This window comes from Ochlerotatus camptorhynchus, unplaced genomic scaffold (genome assembly GCF_037179485.1).
Source record: "Ochlerotatus camptorhynchus isolate MF236.1 unplaced genomic scaffold, CSIRO-AGI_Acam_v1.1 ptg000428l, whole genome shotgun sequence".
NCBI lineage: Eukaryota > Metazoa > Arthropoda > Insecta > Diptera > Culicidae > Ochlerotatus > Ochlerotatus camptorhynchus.
The window spans coordinates 131,946-149,710 of record NW_027040914.1 but is presented as its reverse complement, the minus strand read 5'-3'; the positions used below and the strand labels follow the sequence as shown (position 1 = coordinate 149,710).

The 17,765-nt window shown below is 40.5% G+C and overlaps 1 protein-coding gene and 1 pseudogene across 1 annotated transcript; one reads left to right on the top strand and one right to left on the bottom strand.

Moving 5' to 3' along the window:
* LOC135711212 (uncharacterized) lies at nucleotides 1-3,185 on the bottom strand. Its single transcript, XM_065233994.1, has 6 exons — nucleotides 2,745-3,185; nucleotides 1,617-2,682; nucleotides 1,405-1,540; nucleotides 1,192-1,334; nucleotides 547-1,129; nucleotides 1-486 (listed from the first exon to the last, which is right to left on the bottom strand). Exons 1-6 carry the CDS (start codon nucleotides 3,171-3,173, stop codon nucleotides 171-173), a joined length of 2,673 nt encoding a protein of 890 aa, XP_065090066.1. The 5' UTR covers nucleotides 3,174-3,185; the 3' UTR covers nucleotides 1-170.
* A 10,263-nt stretch (nucleotides 3,186-13,448) lies between these two features.
* LOC135711233 (opsin-1-like) lies at nucleotides 13,449-14,402 on the top strand (annotated as a pseudogene).
* The last annotated feature ends 3,363 nt before the right edge of the window (nucleotides 14,403-17,765 follow it).

Here is a 17,765-nt window from a genome sequence, read left to right as displayed (position 1 = left end):
TGACCTTAAGTTATCTATTTATTTTCTGATTCTTTGTAATTACATTTTACATTATATCCTAAAATACGTCAATGTTGATGAAACACATTCAGTTTTGTCATTACATGTTATCTCTAAGATGATTTACTGTGCTTAAATAGCTAAATCGGTTTTAACACGTCTACATCTATTTACTGTCTAAAAAACACACTGACCAGTGCCAGCATCAGCAATGTCAACGAGCTGAAGAACTTGCCAGCACTGCTGAAGCAGCCCAGATTGTCAACCACCACGGCGAATCGTGCATTGTCCGGGAAGCGACATTCCCTCTCCGTGCACCGCAAATTGGTCACCTCGGTTTGCTGGGTATGCTCGACGGAGAAGAACACTGGTGGGCAGGTATGGATCACTGAATGACCATCGCAAGCGTTGGACAGATCGATGTCGACCATTTCGGCATTGACCACACGGCAGTTGACCGCATCGTTGTTCTGGGTGGTGTTGATTCTGCGGGAATTTAGATTTGATCGATCACAGCTCGTCAAAGCAATATCAAATTCATCTTACCTTGGCAGTTGAACCCAGCGGGAGTGACAGATGGTAATTGTGGCGAAGCCATGTCCCTGAATCCGCAGCCGTCGGTTCTCAGCCTGGTGGAAAAAGTAGTTCGGTTGCAACCGGTAAAATACGATTCCCCTCGGTTCCACGTACTGATTGAACGAGTTCGAACCCCAAGTGGTTTGGATCCAATCGTGTCCACAGCGAGGATTGACAATCCGTCTCGGTTCCTGTTGGATGCGTCGAATAACCGGAGTCGTCTGAACGTTGACAGCATCGATAATGGCTCCCGTTCCCACTTCACGCATTTGAAAGATGTCACGGCTTTCTTCACGAACGAATCGATTGAACCGGGTAGGAGTGCCACCGGCGAAGAACAGCAACCGCAGGTCCGGTACTTCCTCACGTAGGATATGCAGACGTTCCACGGCAAAGTTGGAGTCCCCTTCGCTGACGGCTGCCGTATTTGGGATGATGAGACCGATCTTCGATCGACCGCTCATGCTGTTGTTCTGCCGTTCGGCCATCATAATTGGAGTTATCTGCTCGCGGAGGCTCCTCAGCACGGTTGGCAGATTCAGCCCAATCGGTTCTGTGTGTCATTTAGATTGAAAAACTTGGGAGCTTGAAAACTATAGAACATTTTATACTTACGAGCAACATGAAGATCCACGGTGTACGTCGAATGGAAGTCAGCTAGGAATTGTGTGGAGTTGACCAGCACTTCTCCGTTGAATGCGTTCAGGATGGTGTAAGTGGTACCAAAACGACCGACATCTAAATTGTCCAAAAGATGGCTGCCAAGAGAATTACGGTATAGTTGAAAAACGTTGATCTGAAACCGATTGAATAAAAAAAAATACTCACGCAACTACCGAGTGAATGTCTCTGAACGACCAAGCTGTGTCGACAAAAATGAATAGATCAGCTGCGGATCTCCAGATCGTTGGGTCTGTTGGTGTGATGGCAGTGGCTGCGCAAGACAAGTCATTCAGAGAGGTCGCTGCAAGATTAACAAAAGAAACGGGATAATTGGGTCGAGAAATCAAATGGAATGGCGTATCAACAAATGTACTTACGGACATAGTTCGCCAGTGCATCGGCAGCTCCTCCCGAAAATTGTACAATTGCCTGTTGGGTCACGGTGAACGCCATCTGCATCTCCTTGTCCAGAATGTTGCTGAACGCCACGGCTTGATCCCGCATCGCCTGGATCGGAGCCACCGTAGTGAACAGATCCCTCCTGTTGCACGATCGCATCTGCTGGTTGAACACTCCACGCTGGGAGTAGTACATGTCCAGCACCTGACTGAGTCGGAGCATGTTGGCACGATTTCTCCACTCAATGATATTTGTGGCCAGGGCAAGACCATCGATTCCAGCACGAATCTCTGCATCGGTCATCTCCAGGGATGTTCGTTGGCTTAGGAAGAACCACCGTGGTGCCACGGTTTGATTCCATGCTCCGGCTGCTCCGACCTGGATGTTTGCCGGTTGAGAAGGAGCATGCAAAAGGGTGACTTCGGCCAGATCACCGGATAAGGTGGCAGCCCATCGGTTATCCACACGCATTGGTTGAACCTGCTGACGAGCTCGGAACTGAGCGCTTCTTGGTGGCATTAGGTCACGTAGCTGAACTGTCTGCGGTTCCAGACCAGCAGCGATACCGGCGATCACTGTACCAGCGGAAAGCGTTCCCCACTGTGTATAGACGACTCCATTTTCGACCGGACAGGCACTGATCGCATTCGTAGCAATGTCCACTAAGCTAGCATCATCTACGAACTCCTGTTCAGCGGGGTCTCCCTCTACTTCATCTTGACTTTCGACGGGAGCTTCTTCTTCTTCGGCGGCGGCAGCTGCCGCTTCCGGCTCGTCTTCTTCCATTTGTTCCTCGTCCGGATCCATCTCCAGTCTAGCCGACTGCTTCATCTTCTTTATCTGCTTCTTTATCTGATTCATCTCCGGTTGGTTGAGCACTTCGATATCGCCGAGATAGTTGGAAAGGAGCTTGTTCCTATCCTTGAAGTCGATTTCCCGTGGCACCCGAGCAGCACGGTATTGAGAAAGCTGAGTGCAGCGGATGTTCTCATCACCACGCACCATCGTATCGATCGAGCTGGACAACATAAAGTGAAGAGAGCACTGCGAAAGAAAGAGGACAATTTTAGTTTCACACCAAGTTCATAGTATTATACAGAACTCACCCTTTCCTGCGGGGTCAATGTGGCATTCGGGAAGGTTTGAGCATTGCCCGGCAGAAGCCGGGAAAACAGAATCCTATGCTTGGTAAAGTGGAAGCCAACGGGACTGAACGGTAGCACCCCGGGAATGTTCTGAACTCCGGAAGCCCTTACAATACCGTCCTGACGGAACCGGTGCAACAGTGCGATGGACAACTGGCGCATGTCCTGGTTGAATTCGGGGGAATCTTCCACCTTCCGGATCAACTCGATCAGCATGTTCATCGTCATCGGAAGGCGATTGTCGCGTTCGAAGAGTTCCGGATTTTGGTAGCACTCCAGCAGCGCAGGGGCCACCCGGGTTTGGACATTGTCCTGCCCTTGGGTTTGAAGCAGAGCTCCCAGGATAATGGCAGTGATGAGCACAAGCGTTGTCGCTGGTGTAGATCTCATGATTTTTCTGATTGGCCTAGAATGGTTCGTGTGGGTTAGTCATCGAATTCGTAGAAATGGGTGTCGATTTCGAGGAAATACAAGTGCAATTGTTTGCTCGCATGTATCACTGGTAAAGTGCTGGGTTGTTATTAGTCAAGGGTATTGCATAAAGTCGAGTACGCGAGGCGATATGCGTGGTTGGTGTGGGTTAGTGTTTCGGATTGATAAGATAATAAACGGTTTTATGTAGACGGTAGATAACGATGTGCTGGCTTGATATTCGGTAGAATCGGTAGTAGCCGTGGAGTTGAAACTGGTATGAGGTCATGAGTTTCATAGAGCAAAAACAGTAAAGATAGCATTTAGCTCAACATTGAATTGTTATGGATCGGAAAATATATCTCGCTGAAATGTGACTCACTCCCGAATATAACTTGGGTTGTATTGTAAAGCCGCTCCTAGCGTATCCGCTTGTCTTTATCAAATTATCGAAGGCATGCTTTATTTCACCCGGGCTCGGAAAACAGTTTTTCATGATTCATCAAATGAGTGAAGTCTGATCCACTTAGAATTCGGACACATGAGACCAGGTGTTTCTCGGGATTGATTTGACGTAAGAAAAATGTAATTTAGTCAAAATAAAGGCATTTTCATGTACTTTCAAAATTTGCAAAAATTACTTTGACGGCGTTCGGATGAAATCGCAGACTTTCATCATCTACCGCACACTGGACTAGTCAACCTCAGCGGCCATTTTTTTTTGCAACGCCGAGCCATCTGTGCAGCGTTCAAAGTCGTTTTTCCCAGCTGGCTGATATGCCATCATGTTATTGAAACCAACATCTGAAACGTCACAATTCAAGTGTGAACTGCAAAAATGGCGTGACTGGATTGTCTTATTTATATTAAATGGAATTATTTTCCCTTTTATGCCATATAAATGGTTGACTTCGTGGTAGAAAATCAGAAAATTATGCTCTATGAGTTCTAAGTTTATCTTTCACAAAATGAATGAAAAAATAGTAAGAATATCGAAAATATTAGTTACGCCTTTTTTGAAATTCTGGCTTGAAGCTTCTATTTGTTTACAAATTATGAGCTGTCAGCGGGGCCCACAATTCGTGGGCCCGCAGTGATGTTAGCTCTTGTCAAGGCAAGGCAAACAAGATAGGGTTGCCACCTAGCTGGTTTTTCCAGTTTTGTGAGCCTTAAGGTGTTTCGCTGTGAGATCCTTATTCTCTTATCCACTTCTAAACTTTAAGTGCACAAATATCAGCTTCTACGATACGTACCACAATGAAATTGTTACTTCACGTTTGCTGTACTGCAGCATACATGAAGTAGCAATTTTAGGTGAAATGGGGCATTAATTTCCGAGCTGTGTGTAATTGAAAATTCGAAGTGGATGTGCATGTATAGCCTACGTGGCGGCCATTTGTAGACTCTACATACAAGGAATCACCTTAATGAAAGGTAGTATACATTTCTCCAGGCACTCTTGCTTGTACAGCTTCGAGTTCATAGTTTTGTTGATGATGAAAAGCTTGGTTTTGAGTTCGCAGCTGCAAATTTCTTTCCAGGTCATCAGTTTTCGGGAGAATTTATCGAGGAAAAAAAACTTGAATTTGCTGGGGACATCACCCCGTGCTGTGGCCAGATCAGGGATGGAAAATCATTTACATTCATTTCGTGCATTCATTTACATTCATTAGCCTCTAACTTTTTTCATCAACAGAATCCAATGGCTGAAAGTCTCTATAATAAAGAAATTAATCAATCAATCATCAACAGAATACCGTTAAATGATGTATGAAGCTTTTGTAGCTTTTGATATTAACTACAACTTTTGTTAACAACTAAAATCTGAATCTCTTATGCATGATGCAATAGAGCTGGCAGAACATGTTATTGTTTTTCAGTGAATGCAATTAACATTCACTGAAAAACAATGGTGGGTTCCTATCGCTCTGATTCATCACGCATAAGAAATACAGATTTGAGTTGTTTACAAAAGATGTAGCTAATATCAAAGCCTGCAACAGCTTCAAACACTATTTTACGAAATTCTGTTGATGAAAAAAGTTAGAGGCAAATGAATTATCCCTGGGCCAGATAAAACTTTTTTCCGGGAAACTGCCTGAAATTGGAAATTTTCAACTTTTTCGCGATAGTTCGAGTTTACCACGACGGGTTTTCGACGTGCACACTTAGAAATAACTAATTTTACACGTGACGGAATCCGTCTTTGACATAAAAGATGAGACGTAAACAAACATGTCATGTAATATTAAGTGCTCCGAGACTGAAAAGTTCGTTGCTCGACGAAAAGTACGTTTGATTGAGCTATATTTCGCGTCTGTTATGACTCAAATTTATGTCAAAAATGGCGCTCGTATATGTCACTCTCAGAGCACCTAAATTTACATGATTTTTTCTAAGTGTGTGGTTGTGCAGGATCAATTTTCTTTTCTCGTCTTCCATCTAGTACAACTTTTTTAATACTGCACGTATCGAGACTGAAACACGTGTACTTTCAAAACAAATCGCTGTAAAAATATTCGAAATCCGACCACTAGAGGCGCTGCTATAGAATAAATCAAACTGAACAATGCATTAGGTCCTAAGTAGCATTGATCGATTCTCTTTTCACAATGAATTGGGTACAGAACCGTCGTGTAAAAATAGCTGATAATGTCTTAACATTGCCGTGAGGATGCAAAGAAAAAGTCGACGAAGAGAATCTGTCATTGTTACTTAGGACCTAATGCATTGTTCAGCTTGAATTAATGTGTCAGGATTGTACGTGGACCAGACTGTATCAAAACCGGATTCGAATAACATAAGGCAAGGAAGACACTCCAACTACACGGTAAGAAAAAAAGTACCCAACTCAGTTCACTTTTACCTACTTTTGACTAGTTTGTCTCCTTTTCTCCTTCTAAAGTTGTCAAAAACGGAGGAGCCAAACGTTGCGTATAATCAACCGGTGGAAACTAACGATTTTAAATTGGCTCACTACTTGACAAGCCTATTGGTTCCAAGCAAATCGATTAACGTATCATATTCTAGTCGAAATTCTGGTACTACACTATGTTTGTTTTGATTTGCTATGAATGTTTGATTGATAAAATGAGGGGTTCGTGGATTTTCCTATGTTTCGAGGGGTACACCGATTAGCTTGGGACCGAAGATAGTACCAGAGCTGAACCAAAAAGTTGAGCACGTTTCTTCGGCACCTTATGGTCTTAGAGTTACCTCTATGGTATAATCATAGAGGTAACTCTAAGACCACTGGGTCCCGAAGAAAATCATTATTATTTTTGGCTCACTCAGTACCAGAACAACGGTCCCAAGCAGTCCCAAGCTATTTAACTCACCCCTGCATGTTCTGCATGAATCCACACACCCCTGATGTTATCTGTCAAACTTTCATAGCGAATCAAAACAAACATAGTGTAGTAATAGAATTTCAACTAGAATAGGGTACGTTAATCGTTTGCTTGGGACCAATAGGCTACTAAAGTGGTGAGCCAATTTAAAATCGTTAGTTTCGTATTGATTGTTGGTATAATCATGTTTACCTACTTTTGGGTAGAACTAACTTACTTTTGGGTAGAAAGCTAGTGGAAAATTCCATGTGAATTGCACACAAGTAAATGAAAACTACTTTGACCCGCTTTACCTACTTTTGGGTTCCTGCACTACACTGTACACAAACATCATCCTCTGATCGAATGAAACCTCAGACCATTCAAAACAAATCACCGAAATCGCTTTTTCGAATGATACCTGCAACGGATGACGGTTGTTTTGAAATCAGATGATTTTCCTCTAGAATACAGGATGAAAATTGTTATGAGAAGGGATAGGGCCTTCAGTTGAAATTCGTAATGCTCTCTGCAGAATGACTGTCATACTAAATGGAAATGCTTATGGTATTGGTTCAGCCCCATAACGCAAATAATTCAAAACGATGATGTTAATAATTCTATCGAATGTCATTTGCTGATCTGAGCTGACCGAGGTGGAAGCATATGCATCGCTATCAGAGCTGATTCGAACATAGCTAAAGGATGAAAACCAATGTTTGGCTAATTCGTGGTAGAGGTTTCCTTCACCACGAAAAAAAATTGTATTCATAATGGAATGGCTTATTATGGCTATTCAGTACAGAAATGTAGATAATCAAATTATAAGTCTAATTAAAAGCACTTGCATGTCACACTATTCTTAAATGTTTATCCTCTGAGTGCCGTATGTTTTATAGCTAATTTTCAAACGAAAATCATCCTGTATTTGGATGACAGTCATATGGATGTTCATCATCTGACGACAAATTCAACCATAAGAAAATCATCCGAAATTCGAATGCATATTGTTAAAGGGCTCGAGCAAGGCAATAATCATTCGAAGTATTGCGGATGTTTTGGTTCAGTGTATATAATGCTCAGATGAGTGAAAAGAACTTAATTTTGGGTACTTTTTCTTACCGTGTACTGTTTCAATGATTAAACTGTGATCGATATGACAGCCAACTTGGCTGACATTTTGCCGAGGTTTTAACAGAACTATGCTGTGGCTACCACACTATTTTACATTTGATCGTCCATATACAGTAGCGCCAAAAGCAAGCTGGGGTGGGTTCAAAACTAGACCATCTAAATTAATCAATTTTTCAAAGCCTTTGAAGTTGTTTTTTTTTAAGATCTTGATGACGGAGGGAGCTTATAGGGTGTCCCAGAAAATATAAGCACACTTTTAATTGGCCACCATTTTTACCCCAATGAAGTTTATCAGCTGTGTTTATCGATGTGTGTTGTTGTTTACTTATTGCTCTACAAGTTTGTGCACGCAAAGTGCATTTTTTTTCCAAAAACATCAAAATCATAGAGGTAAATCTAAGACTAGAAGGTCCCGAAATAACGTGCTCAACTTTTTGGCTCAGCTCTGGTACTCTCTTCGGTCCCAAGCTAATCGATTCACCCCTCGAAACATAGGTAAAACCAATAACCCCTCATTTTATCTGTCAAACTTTCATAGCGAATCAAAACAAACATTGCGTAGTACTAGAATTTCGACTAGAATAGGGTACGTTAATCGTTTGCTTGGGACCAATAGGCTACTAAAGTGGTGAGCCAATTTAAAATCGTTAGTTTCATATTGATTGTTGTCAAAATGCGGAAAAGCGCAAACAGGTGCACCAGTATGTAAGGAAATTTACGAGCAGTCCAAACCGCCATCGGTGAAGAAGTTACTTTCGAGGATATATCGAAATCTGGACGTAAACCGGGATCGGTGGACCGAAAAGTGAACCAGAAAATCACCCAATTTTCGTCAATGAGAAAAGTGCCACTGTTTGAGATTTGGCAAAAAAAAAGAGAACATCGAAGAGTATCGTCCAACGTGCCAAGGCAAGAAACGGGCAGAAAACGTTCAAGAAGCAGAAAAAGCCGAAACGGAGTAAGAAACAAACCGTATCCGTCAAACCGAGGACTTGCTAAATGATAGAATGATGTGTGGACAATTGGCGTGTTTCATGATAGACGATTAAACATACGTCAAATTTGACTACAAAACGCTTCCAGGAAACCAATAAAGGCTAACTAAAAGTAAATTGGTACGCCGCTTGTTCGCGGCTAGCACGCCTCTAGTGGGAATAAAAAGTATTTGACAGTGGTTTGTTTACACTTCTCTATAGACTGGTGCAACTGGTGGATTGATCAAAGTAGACGATCGCGTTCAGAAATAACGTCAAATGGAACTCGAAAAAAGAAAAAATATTGTGCAAAACACCTGGAAAATCCTGAGTGGTCCAGTTCCAAGCTGGCTAAAGTGCTGAAGATGCCGAAAACAACAGTTTGTCGAGTGCCATAGGCACGTTATTTCGCCTTTTTAGCTATATACAGCTGAACACCGGCTATACCAGTGTTTGCAAGTTCTTATGAGGCCCGTATATAGCCAAAAAGGCGAAATAACGTGCCTATGGTTACTTGGGCAGTCAAGGACATCCAGCAAATGCGGGAAACATGGAAGAAATGCGCTGATTCCGTGTCCGTTTCCACTGTGCGGGCGCTGATGGGCTCCATCAAGAGAAAGGTTCAAGATTTCGTTGGAAGTGGAGAAATATAACCATCTAACGCTGTAACTTTGAAGTTTTAATAAAAGTACTGTAAAGCAAACATTAATGGACTTTTTAAACTTATTGAATCACGAATTACAGGCGTTTTTGTGCGTACCAATTTATTTTTAGTCAGCCTTTTTTTTACCGAAAAAAATTGTAAGAAGGCCATGATTTGGCAAGTGATACGAGAGTGTGGCAAGTTGTCAAGGCCATTTGTGATGAAGGAGACGATGAACACCCAAACCATAATTTCGTTTGTGGTATAAAACATATGAAGAGGATGTAATAAATCCATCCTTACATTTGATGCAAGAGAAATTTGTTTTACGTGTAAAAACGAAAACCGGAATCCTTACGGTAGTGGCTTTACTTGCCCTTTACCGAAAATAAAAGAGCGGTTCCACGAACAAGTTAGAAATTTTTCCAGTTTTTATTTTTTGTATTTTTTGATTTGCATGAAACCTTGCATACAAGTTTTTGGGGAAGAAAAACGCCGTTTTGCATACTTGGTTCGCCATTTTGAATCTAGCCTTACTTATGAGAAGGGCCTATGAAAAATGCACATGATATCTTCAAAAAATTGTATCTCGGAAACGGTTTGTCCGATTGGTTTGGTGTCTTGGGCGAAGTTTTAGACAATTGTTGGTGTTATATGGAAAAAATATGCACGGTAAAAATTTTTTTTAGTATTTGTGTTTTGAACTAAAATATAAATTTTCTCTTTAAAGTGACATGTCAATAATTTTTGTATTATCCTTATGTTATAGCTGACTAAAAATGCTATCTAGTGCACAGTAGGTTGTTCTGGAGAAAAATAGGTTACAATGAAAAAAATTGTTTTTTAAAAAAATACAATTTTCAAAAAAGCTATTAAGAAAAGTCAAAACAGTTTGTCACCCTAATTTTATGAAAGTACATCAAATTTGCAAACAAAAAGTACTCCGATAACATTTTTCTAAGATGCACCGTTTAGAAGATATTACTGATTTAATATTGTTTTTTTTTTATAACTTAATAAGTTTTGGCCCTTTTCGGATGTACTCCGTGTTTTTCCAGTTTCAAAAGTATTTTTTTCGGAAAGATTGGAAAATTTTGAGTTAAAATGACACTGACAGCTTAAAGATTCGAGTGAAATTCTCTGCCTTGAAAAACAAGTTACAAAATCCCACTATCAGGAACAATGATTTCTTCAAATAATTTTTGGTGCGTTATGCAGAAAACGTGCTAACAAGTATTAGATACAGGTAATCAGATACCAGTTAGCTGTACTACGTACAGTTGGTGGTAAACATGGTCTTTGTTGGAACTAGTCCACCATGGCCACGCTGGCCATAACGAGGCTAGCTCCGTCGTTGACCGTTCCTTAATAATAAATAAAAAGAACGCAGTAGTCACCTTCCATCAAACTAGAGGGCTGCCGACTGATACCTCAATCAACAACCGCCACACTCTTTATTCATTCCAGGTATATACAATTTACAATCTTCTTCAATAACAATATACCTACGCCAGCAAATCTACCTCGCTCCAACTCTCCAAACTCGTACCTGAAGGTTCGACAATACCTGAGCGTTCAACTCTACCTATCTTCCAACTCAGTCTTTACCCAGCATTCTATGATTTCTACCCATGAGCTGTATAATAATGTCTGACTCGGTTCTGAATTCATCCAGTATCTACTAGGGAAAACCAAACAGTAAATGCAGAAAGGTTGCTAGTAGCATAGTGATTATAGTAATTTCAGCTCATAATCCTGTGTTTTTGAACGAGATCCAGTGTTGTTTGATAACATAATAATTGTAAAGGAAAGTGTAACACGTTTTGGTGCAAAGGTAAGTTTTAAATACACATTTTAATTATATGTTTTGTGATATTTTCGTACAAAACTAACAATTGGAAAATATTTTCTATGTTACAGATTACAAAATGAGTAAAATAAGATGTATTCGCCCATTCAAAGACATTCAGTGTTCGAAAGAGCTGCGATATCTCACGGATGGTATCATCCAAAAACTAAAATCAATTGGATTTTCCAAGGTATCCACACTGAACACCAAGGATTTTCGTGTTTGTTCGTCTTGCCGTCTACATATTGATTCAAGAGCTCACCTCACCCAAAACGAGGAACAAAGCGTAGCCGGCGGCTCAAGGATGCCAACTGTTCAGACCATACCTGATGTACCTGATTCGCAAAGCTATGAAAGTTTGGTCACGATACCATCAGAGTCAACGCTAAGCACAATTAAATCAAATGAAGACTTCACGATGCCTGTAGACGTCGAAATATTCAACCGAGGAATAGCAGCTATTCGTGTTTCGCCTATAGATTTAGGTAAGGTTAAAAATGTTCGCTATCCTGAAAAAAAGTGCGCTGAAATCGTCGAAGGTGTACGAAGAAATCTTTTTAAATTAGACGCTAAAACAGAAAAAAGCAAACGAGTTTGATGAAGTCATAGAAATTATGAAAATTAAATTTTTAAATTCAGCCACAAGGCAAGAAAAACTATCAATTTTATCATTGTTGCCAAAATCATGGTCAGTACAAAAAATTGTAGACGAATTTAAAACCAGTAGAAATATGGCATCAGATGCAAGAAAGGAAAGAGATAATGTATTTGATTCATCTCAAGGTTCAAGCTCTGCTAAATAATCAATATAATAATGCAAAAACAATTCAAGGAACTCTAAAATTCCACTCATTTCTTCCTCTATCAGAAAATACAATAAAGGCAAAGCTTTATTCAAACTGTCCTGACAATGATGCCAAAATATTCAATATTGTTAAGAAAGTTGTGTAAACAATAATTTTATAAAAATACAGGAATAAAAATAAACTGATGATATCCAACATATAATGTTATTTTTTATTGCGCACAATCACCATCCCTGAAAAATAAGCTTAATTCGCTCTTTTGAATCTTGTTAATTAAGGAGCTTACATTTGCAGTTCTCAAAAAGGTGTACCTCGAAATCGAGTTGTCTCATCGGTTTGATGTCTGTGGCGATGTTCGGCAATAGAGAGAAAATATGCACAGTATAAACACATCCAGTTTAAATGGATTAAACTGTTAGGCGATATGCAAGAGTTGAATGCACATTTTCAGCACAACACACCAAAAATCACTTGAAGAAATCATTGTTCCTGATAGTGGGATTTTGTAACTTGTTTTTCAAAATACTTTTAAGGCAGAGAATTTCACTCGAATCTTTAAGCTGTCAGTGTCATTTTAACTCAAAATTGTCCAATCTTTCCGAAAAAAATACTTTTGAAACTGGAAAAACACGGAGTACATCCGAAAAGGGCCAAAAATTATTAAGTTATCAAAAAAAAAAAAACAATATTAAATCAGTAATATCTTCTAAACGGTGCATCTTAGAAAAATGTTACCTATATACTTTTTGTTTGAAAATTTGATGTACTTTCATAAAATTAGGGTGACAAACTGTTTTGACTTTTCTTAATAGCTTTTTTGAAAATTGTATTTTTTTAAAAAACAATTTTTTTCATCGTAACCTATTTTTCTCCAGAATAACCTACTGTGCACTAGATAGAATTTTTAGTCAGCTATAACATAAGGATAATAAAAAAATTATTGACATGTCACTTTAAAGAGAAAATTTATATTTTAGTTCAAAACACAAATACCAAACTTTTTTTTACCGTGCATATTTTCTCCATATAACACCAACAATTGTCTAAAACTTCGCCCAAGACACCAAACCAATCGGACAAACCGTTTCCGAGATACAATTTTTTGAAGATATCATGTGCATTTTTCATAGGCCCTTCTCATAAGTAAGGCTAGATTCAAAATGGCGAACCAAGTATGCAAAACGGCGTTTTTCTTCCCCAAAAACTTGTATGCAAGGTTTCATGCAAATCATAAAAGATGAAAATTACTCGTTGCTTTAATGATATGGAACCGCTCAAAATGCTAATGCATTACGAAGCAACAAAACGAAAGGGTAAGATTTTAAGCTTCTTGTATATTCTAGGCAACATGTTTCTTTCAAATTAGAGGAGTGCGGTTAGGTGAAATTTTTAAATCCAATTAAAGTGGGAGTATAAATACCCTAAGTGGCGTCTAGCAGATGCGAGTTCCATTTTGGTGTTCAACCGTGTACTGTGTATACAAATCTGAAGTAGTTCGTCTCCTAAAAAAGCGATTTTCTTCAGATCAGAGAGAAAGAAGAGTACAGTAAATTAATTATGGCAGCCTTCGTGAAACCACATTACGAGGCCTGGCAGGCGGGTGGCGGCAACATAACCGTTGTCGACAAAGTGCTGCCGGAAATCTTGCACATGGTTCATCCACACTGGAACCAGTTCTCACCGATGAACCCACTGTGGCACTTACTGTAAGGATTCGCCATCTTTGTGCTGGCAGTAGTGTCCATGGCTGGAAACGGTTGCGTGATGTACATTTTCTCGAGCACCAACCCCATCCAACCTGCTAGTGGTTAATCTAACCTTCTCGGATTTCTTTATGATGTTTACGATGGGACCGCCAATGGTTGTGAACTGCTATCACGGGACCTGGTACTTCAGTGCACTCAGCTGTGAGATTTATGCCTGTCTGGGATCACTGTTCGGCTGTGTCTCGATTTGGACCATGACTATGATTGCATTCGACCGATACAATGTCATCGTGAAAGGTCTGTCTGGGAAACCTATGACCAACAACGGTGCCCTGCTCCGCATCGTGGCGATCTGGGCCTTCTCTCTTTTCTGGACTTTGGCTCCATTCTTCGGATGGAACCGATAGATCCCAGAAGGCAACATGATCGCTTGTGGAACTGACTATCTAACCAAGGACTGGGTCAGCCGCTCGTACATCCTGGTCTACGCCGTCTTCGTGTACTTCCTGCCTCTGTTGACCATCATCTATTCGTACTACTTCATTCTGAAGGCAGTATCCGAACACGAGAAGAACATGCGTGAGCAGGCCAAGAAGATGAACGTCGCTTCCCTGCGATCCTCGGAGGCTAATCAGAACAGCGCTGAAATCAAGCAGGCCAAGGTTGCCCTGGTCACGATCTCACTGTGGTTCATGGCATGGACTCCGTACCTGGTGATCAGCTTCACCGGTGTCTTCGAATCCCACACCCATGATCCGTCACCATGATGGCCCAGTACTATTTTGGTCAGATTTGATGTCAATGCACTACTCGAAAGATACGGTAGCTTGGTACAAACAAAGTGCAATATGTGAATTTTCTGGAGGGGAGGCCTGGTCAATCCAAACTGTGAGGGCCCTTTCCAAGGGATATCTACGGAAACACTTTAAGGCAGCGAATTCAATCGAAGAATTGGAAAAAAGACTGGACAAAAGTGGCCAAAATTATCGCCAAGGAATCTGTGCTGAAGCTCATGGGCAGCGTCAGATCAAAAGTTTCCTCCTTGGCATACGATTAAAGGAACAGGGGATTATTTTCACCCAATTGAAAGAGAATGCTACACGAAACAAAAATCAATTATTTAATTCATGTGTTTCACTTATATATTTTTGCCAAAGCATCAGCCTTATACATTCCATAAGACAAACCACATAGGTCCTATTAGAATGCATAAAAGGTATGTGTGACCGCTTATACATTTCATTTGACACATGATCTTTATTAACTTTTTGCAAGGCGTCTGCTCATTAGTTGACTTATACATTTTATGAATAATCAGCAATGGAAATTTGCCAAAAGGTATAAGGAGATTTCTATCCGTGTATAGAGTACATATGTATGGAATTACAATTTGACTTCATTGACATAACGTTGTTTTGATGATGATGATGATAATTGTCTACCACTCATTGCAGCACGGAAACTACGTCCGATAGCAGTGGGCGCTCCTCACTGTTTGATTTGATCAAGCTTAATAACCTCTGATTGTCCTCAACATGTCACCGTATGAATGGCCAAAAACGGTTTTGGTGGATCGATAGGTAAGTTCACCTATACGCCTCCACAGGATGGTAAAGAATCTCCTTCCAGCCACATGATTATACAATTGGTCAAAAACGAGCCGTCCGACAGAAGGATATCTCAATGAGTGAGGAGAAGAGCCCGCCCTTTTTCCACGAGATGTTAACAACAGGTAGTTGACAATTTCACTCTCCCCATCCAAATCGCTTCAATCGCTACTAGTCTCCCGAAAGTCTCTCATCTTATTTCTTATTTCAGAATGGTTCAATGGTTGTGAAATGAGGGAACATTTAAATTTAACACTATTTAAAGTATTGCGATGCAACATTACATTTGTTCACTGACAATAAACACATTTTTCAATATATTATCCTAACTAATTTCTGCAAGAATTTACTTGCGTTTTATACAAAATTAGTATCAATATATTGTCATATTGTATCTTCAAGTGATCTTCGCAAGCGCCACATTTCGTTCAGGCTCTTTGGAACTACATGAGATGAAATATGAAACGCACCTTTTAAAGTGAATTGCACATAACAATGTTCATCATGTAATCATCTCAGTGTTCACTCGGCTGTCGACAAAAGTAGGCCACTCTCGATGTGTGCCACGTGATCGTCTGTTTTCTCGGCAGCAACCATTGTGTGGTCCTCCTCATTGTTCTTCATCAGCAGTTCTTTCGGTCGATGCGTCGTCGACTTTGGAAAGCAACCGTTTCGTGATGAGTGTGTGAGTGTTGACCACGTTTTGCGTCCATTGCTGCGAAACTGCCATACAATGAAACCAATGGAAGCGACTCCAGATCTGATGGAGGAAGCTTTTTGGAAAGCGGAAGATAAAGTGTTTATTGTGTTGTACCTTTTGACTATAGTTTTAAGATGTATTGTATAGTGACCAAGAATCCTCGGCTCTGTAAAGTTAATTCGTTTGAGCCTTATCAAATAAATTAATAAACAACAAATAACAATGTTCATCACTTACTCACACATGAAATCTGCCTCGACCAACTTGGCAGTACGCGACTTATCCCTCACTAATCCAAAGGGCAGGATTCATTGACATAACGTCGTTTTATTCCAATACTAAACTGTGCTTATACTTTCTGGGACACCCTATAGAAGAGTTTCAAGGCAACTCCTGTATTCCAATGTTATTTCGGTGATATTTTTTAGAGCATCCAAAGGAGAATACTGAGGTTATGTTGAGGGGAATGTCATGACATTTATGGAATCAGTACAAAATAATTCGAAGCAAAATTCAGAGAGTCGATAATTCGACAACTTTCCCTTGGGTAAGCCAGCGCTAGGTTTGGGGGGATGAGGGCAGATGGTATTCCTAATCACTATGATTGTTTGTGCTGTAAAAAAAATCAGCATTGAAGTGTCTCAGCCTAAGGACACCGATTAGAGCAAATTTTGCAACGGTTTCAAAATCATTTTGATCAAAATCTGAACAACAACAACGCAAATTATGTTCTTCCGTTTCAAATTCGATCACCATGTACACGGAAACATTCATATACTCATCGATGCTTAGAATTTAACCACTTTCGCGACAACCCGCACATATTCAGTATAATGAGAAGTATGTATGGGTTTCTTAAAAGAGGTTTAATATTCACGGCAGAAGAAAAGAGATAGATATGAAAACTGGTTTAATTTAGTCATCGATGAGTATATGAAAGTTTCCGTGTAAACACAATCTGTGGAACTGTAAAAAAGTAAGTTCAGATCTTTCCTTGCAATTAAAGTGACCCCTCATCAGGCCATTTTCCACATAGATGGCGCTGTTCCGCTGGTAGGAAGTGATAAAAATCTCCATATAGAAATTGAGATAAGTGAGAATAAATGGTGTCCCACATCCATTTGCATCAGGCCAGTGGCAAGGCCTATACCAACAGCAGCGTTTGACAGTAGGCGGGCTCAAATAATTTATTTTGCTGTGCTGGGCCCGCTGTCACTGTATAACATGTTGCCTACGTGCCTGCCACTGGGCTGATTTGCATCACGGAGAAAATGCTGTGGAAAATTACCCATTGGGTATTGTCTCTTGAAACTTTGGGTAGAAGAAGTTCAGAGTGTATTGTTGACCCTGTATTTTTATCGCTGTCAGTTTTTCGAAAGTTGGAAAAAATGGCGTCAACCGAAAAGCAACGTCGCGAATTGATTTTGCGCAAGCAACTGGAAAATCCTCAACTCTTTCATCGGGACACCGGAAAACAACTCGGAATCGTGCAGTCAACGGTGAGTCGTGTGATTAAACGTTACTAGGACGGAGAAATGCGGTCAGAATGGATGTTCTATTAGTGATCTAGATCACAAGTGTGTCGTGAAAGCGTTCAAGCGTAATCCCAATGCTTCGGTCAGGGATGTGGCCAAAAAGTTGAATCTGGTTCAGTCTTTCGATCAGAGTCTCATCATCATGGATGATGAGACTTACTGCCCAGCACTAGTTTGATGTTCCGGAGGAAGTACGGATGCAGAAACTTTCAAAGTTTGCCAAAAAATACATGATTTGGCAAGCGATCTGCTCATGTGTCAAACGGAGTGCGCCGTTCGTGACTACCA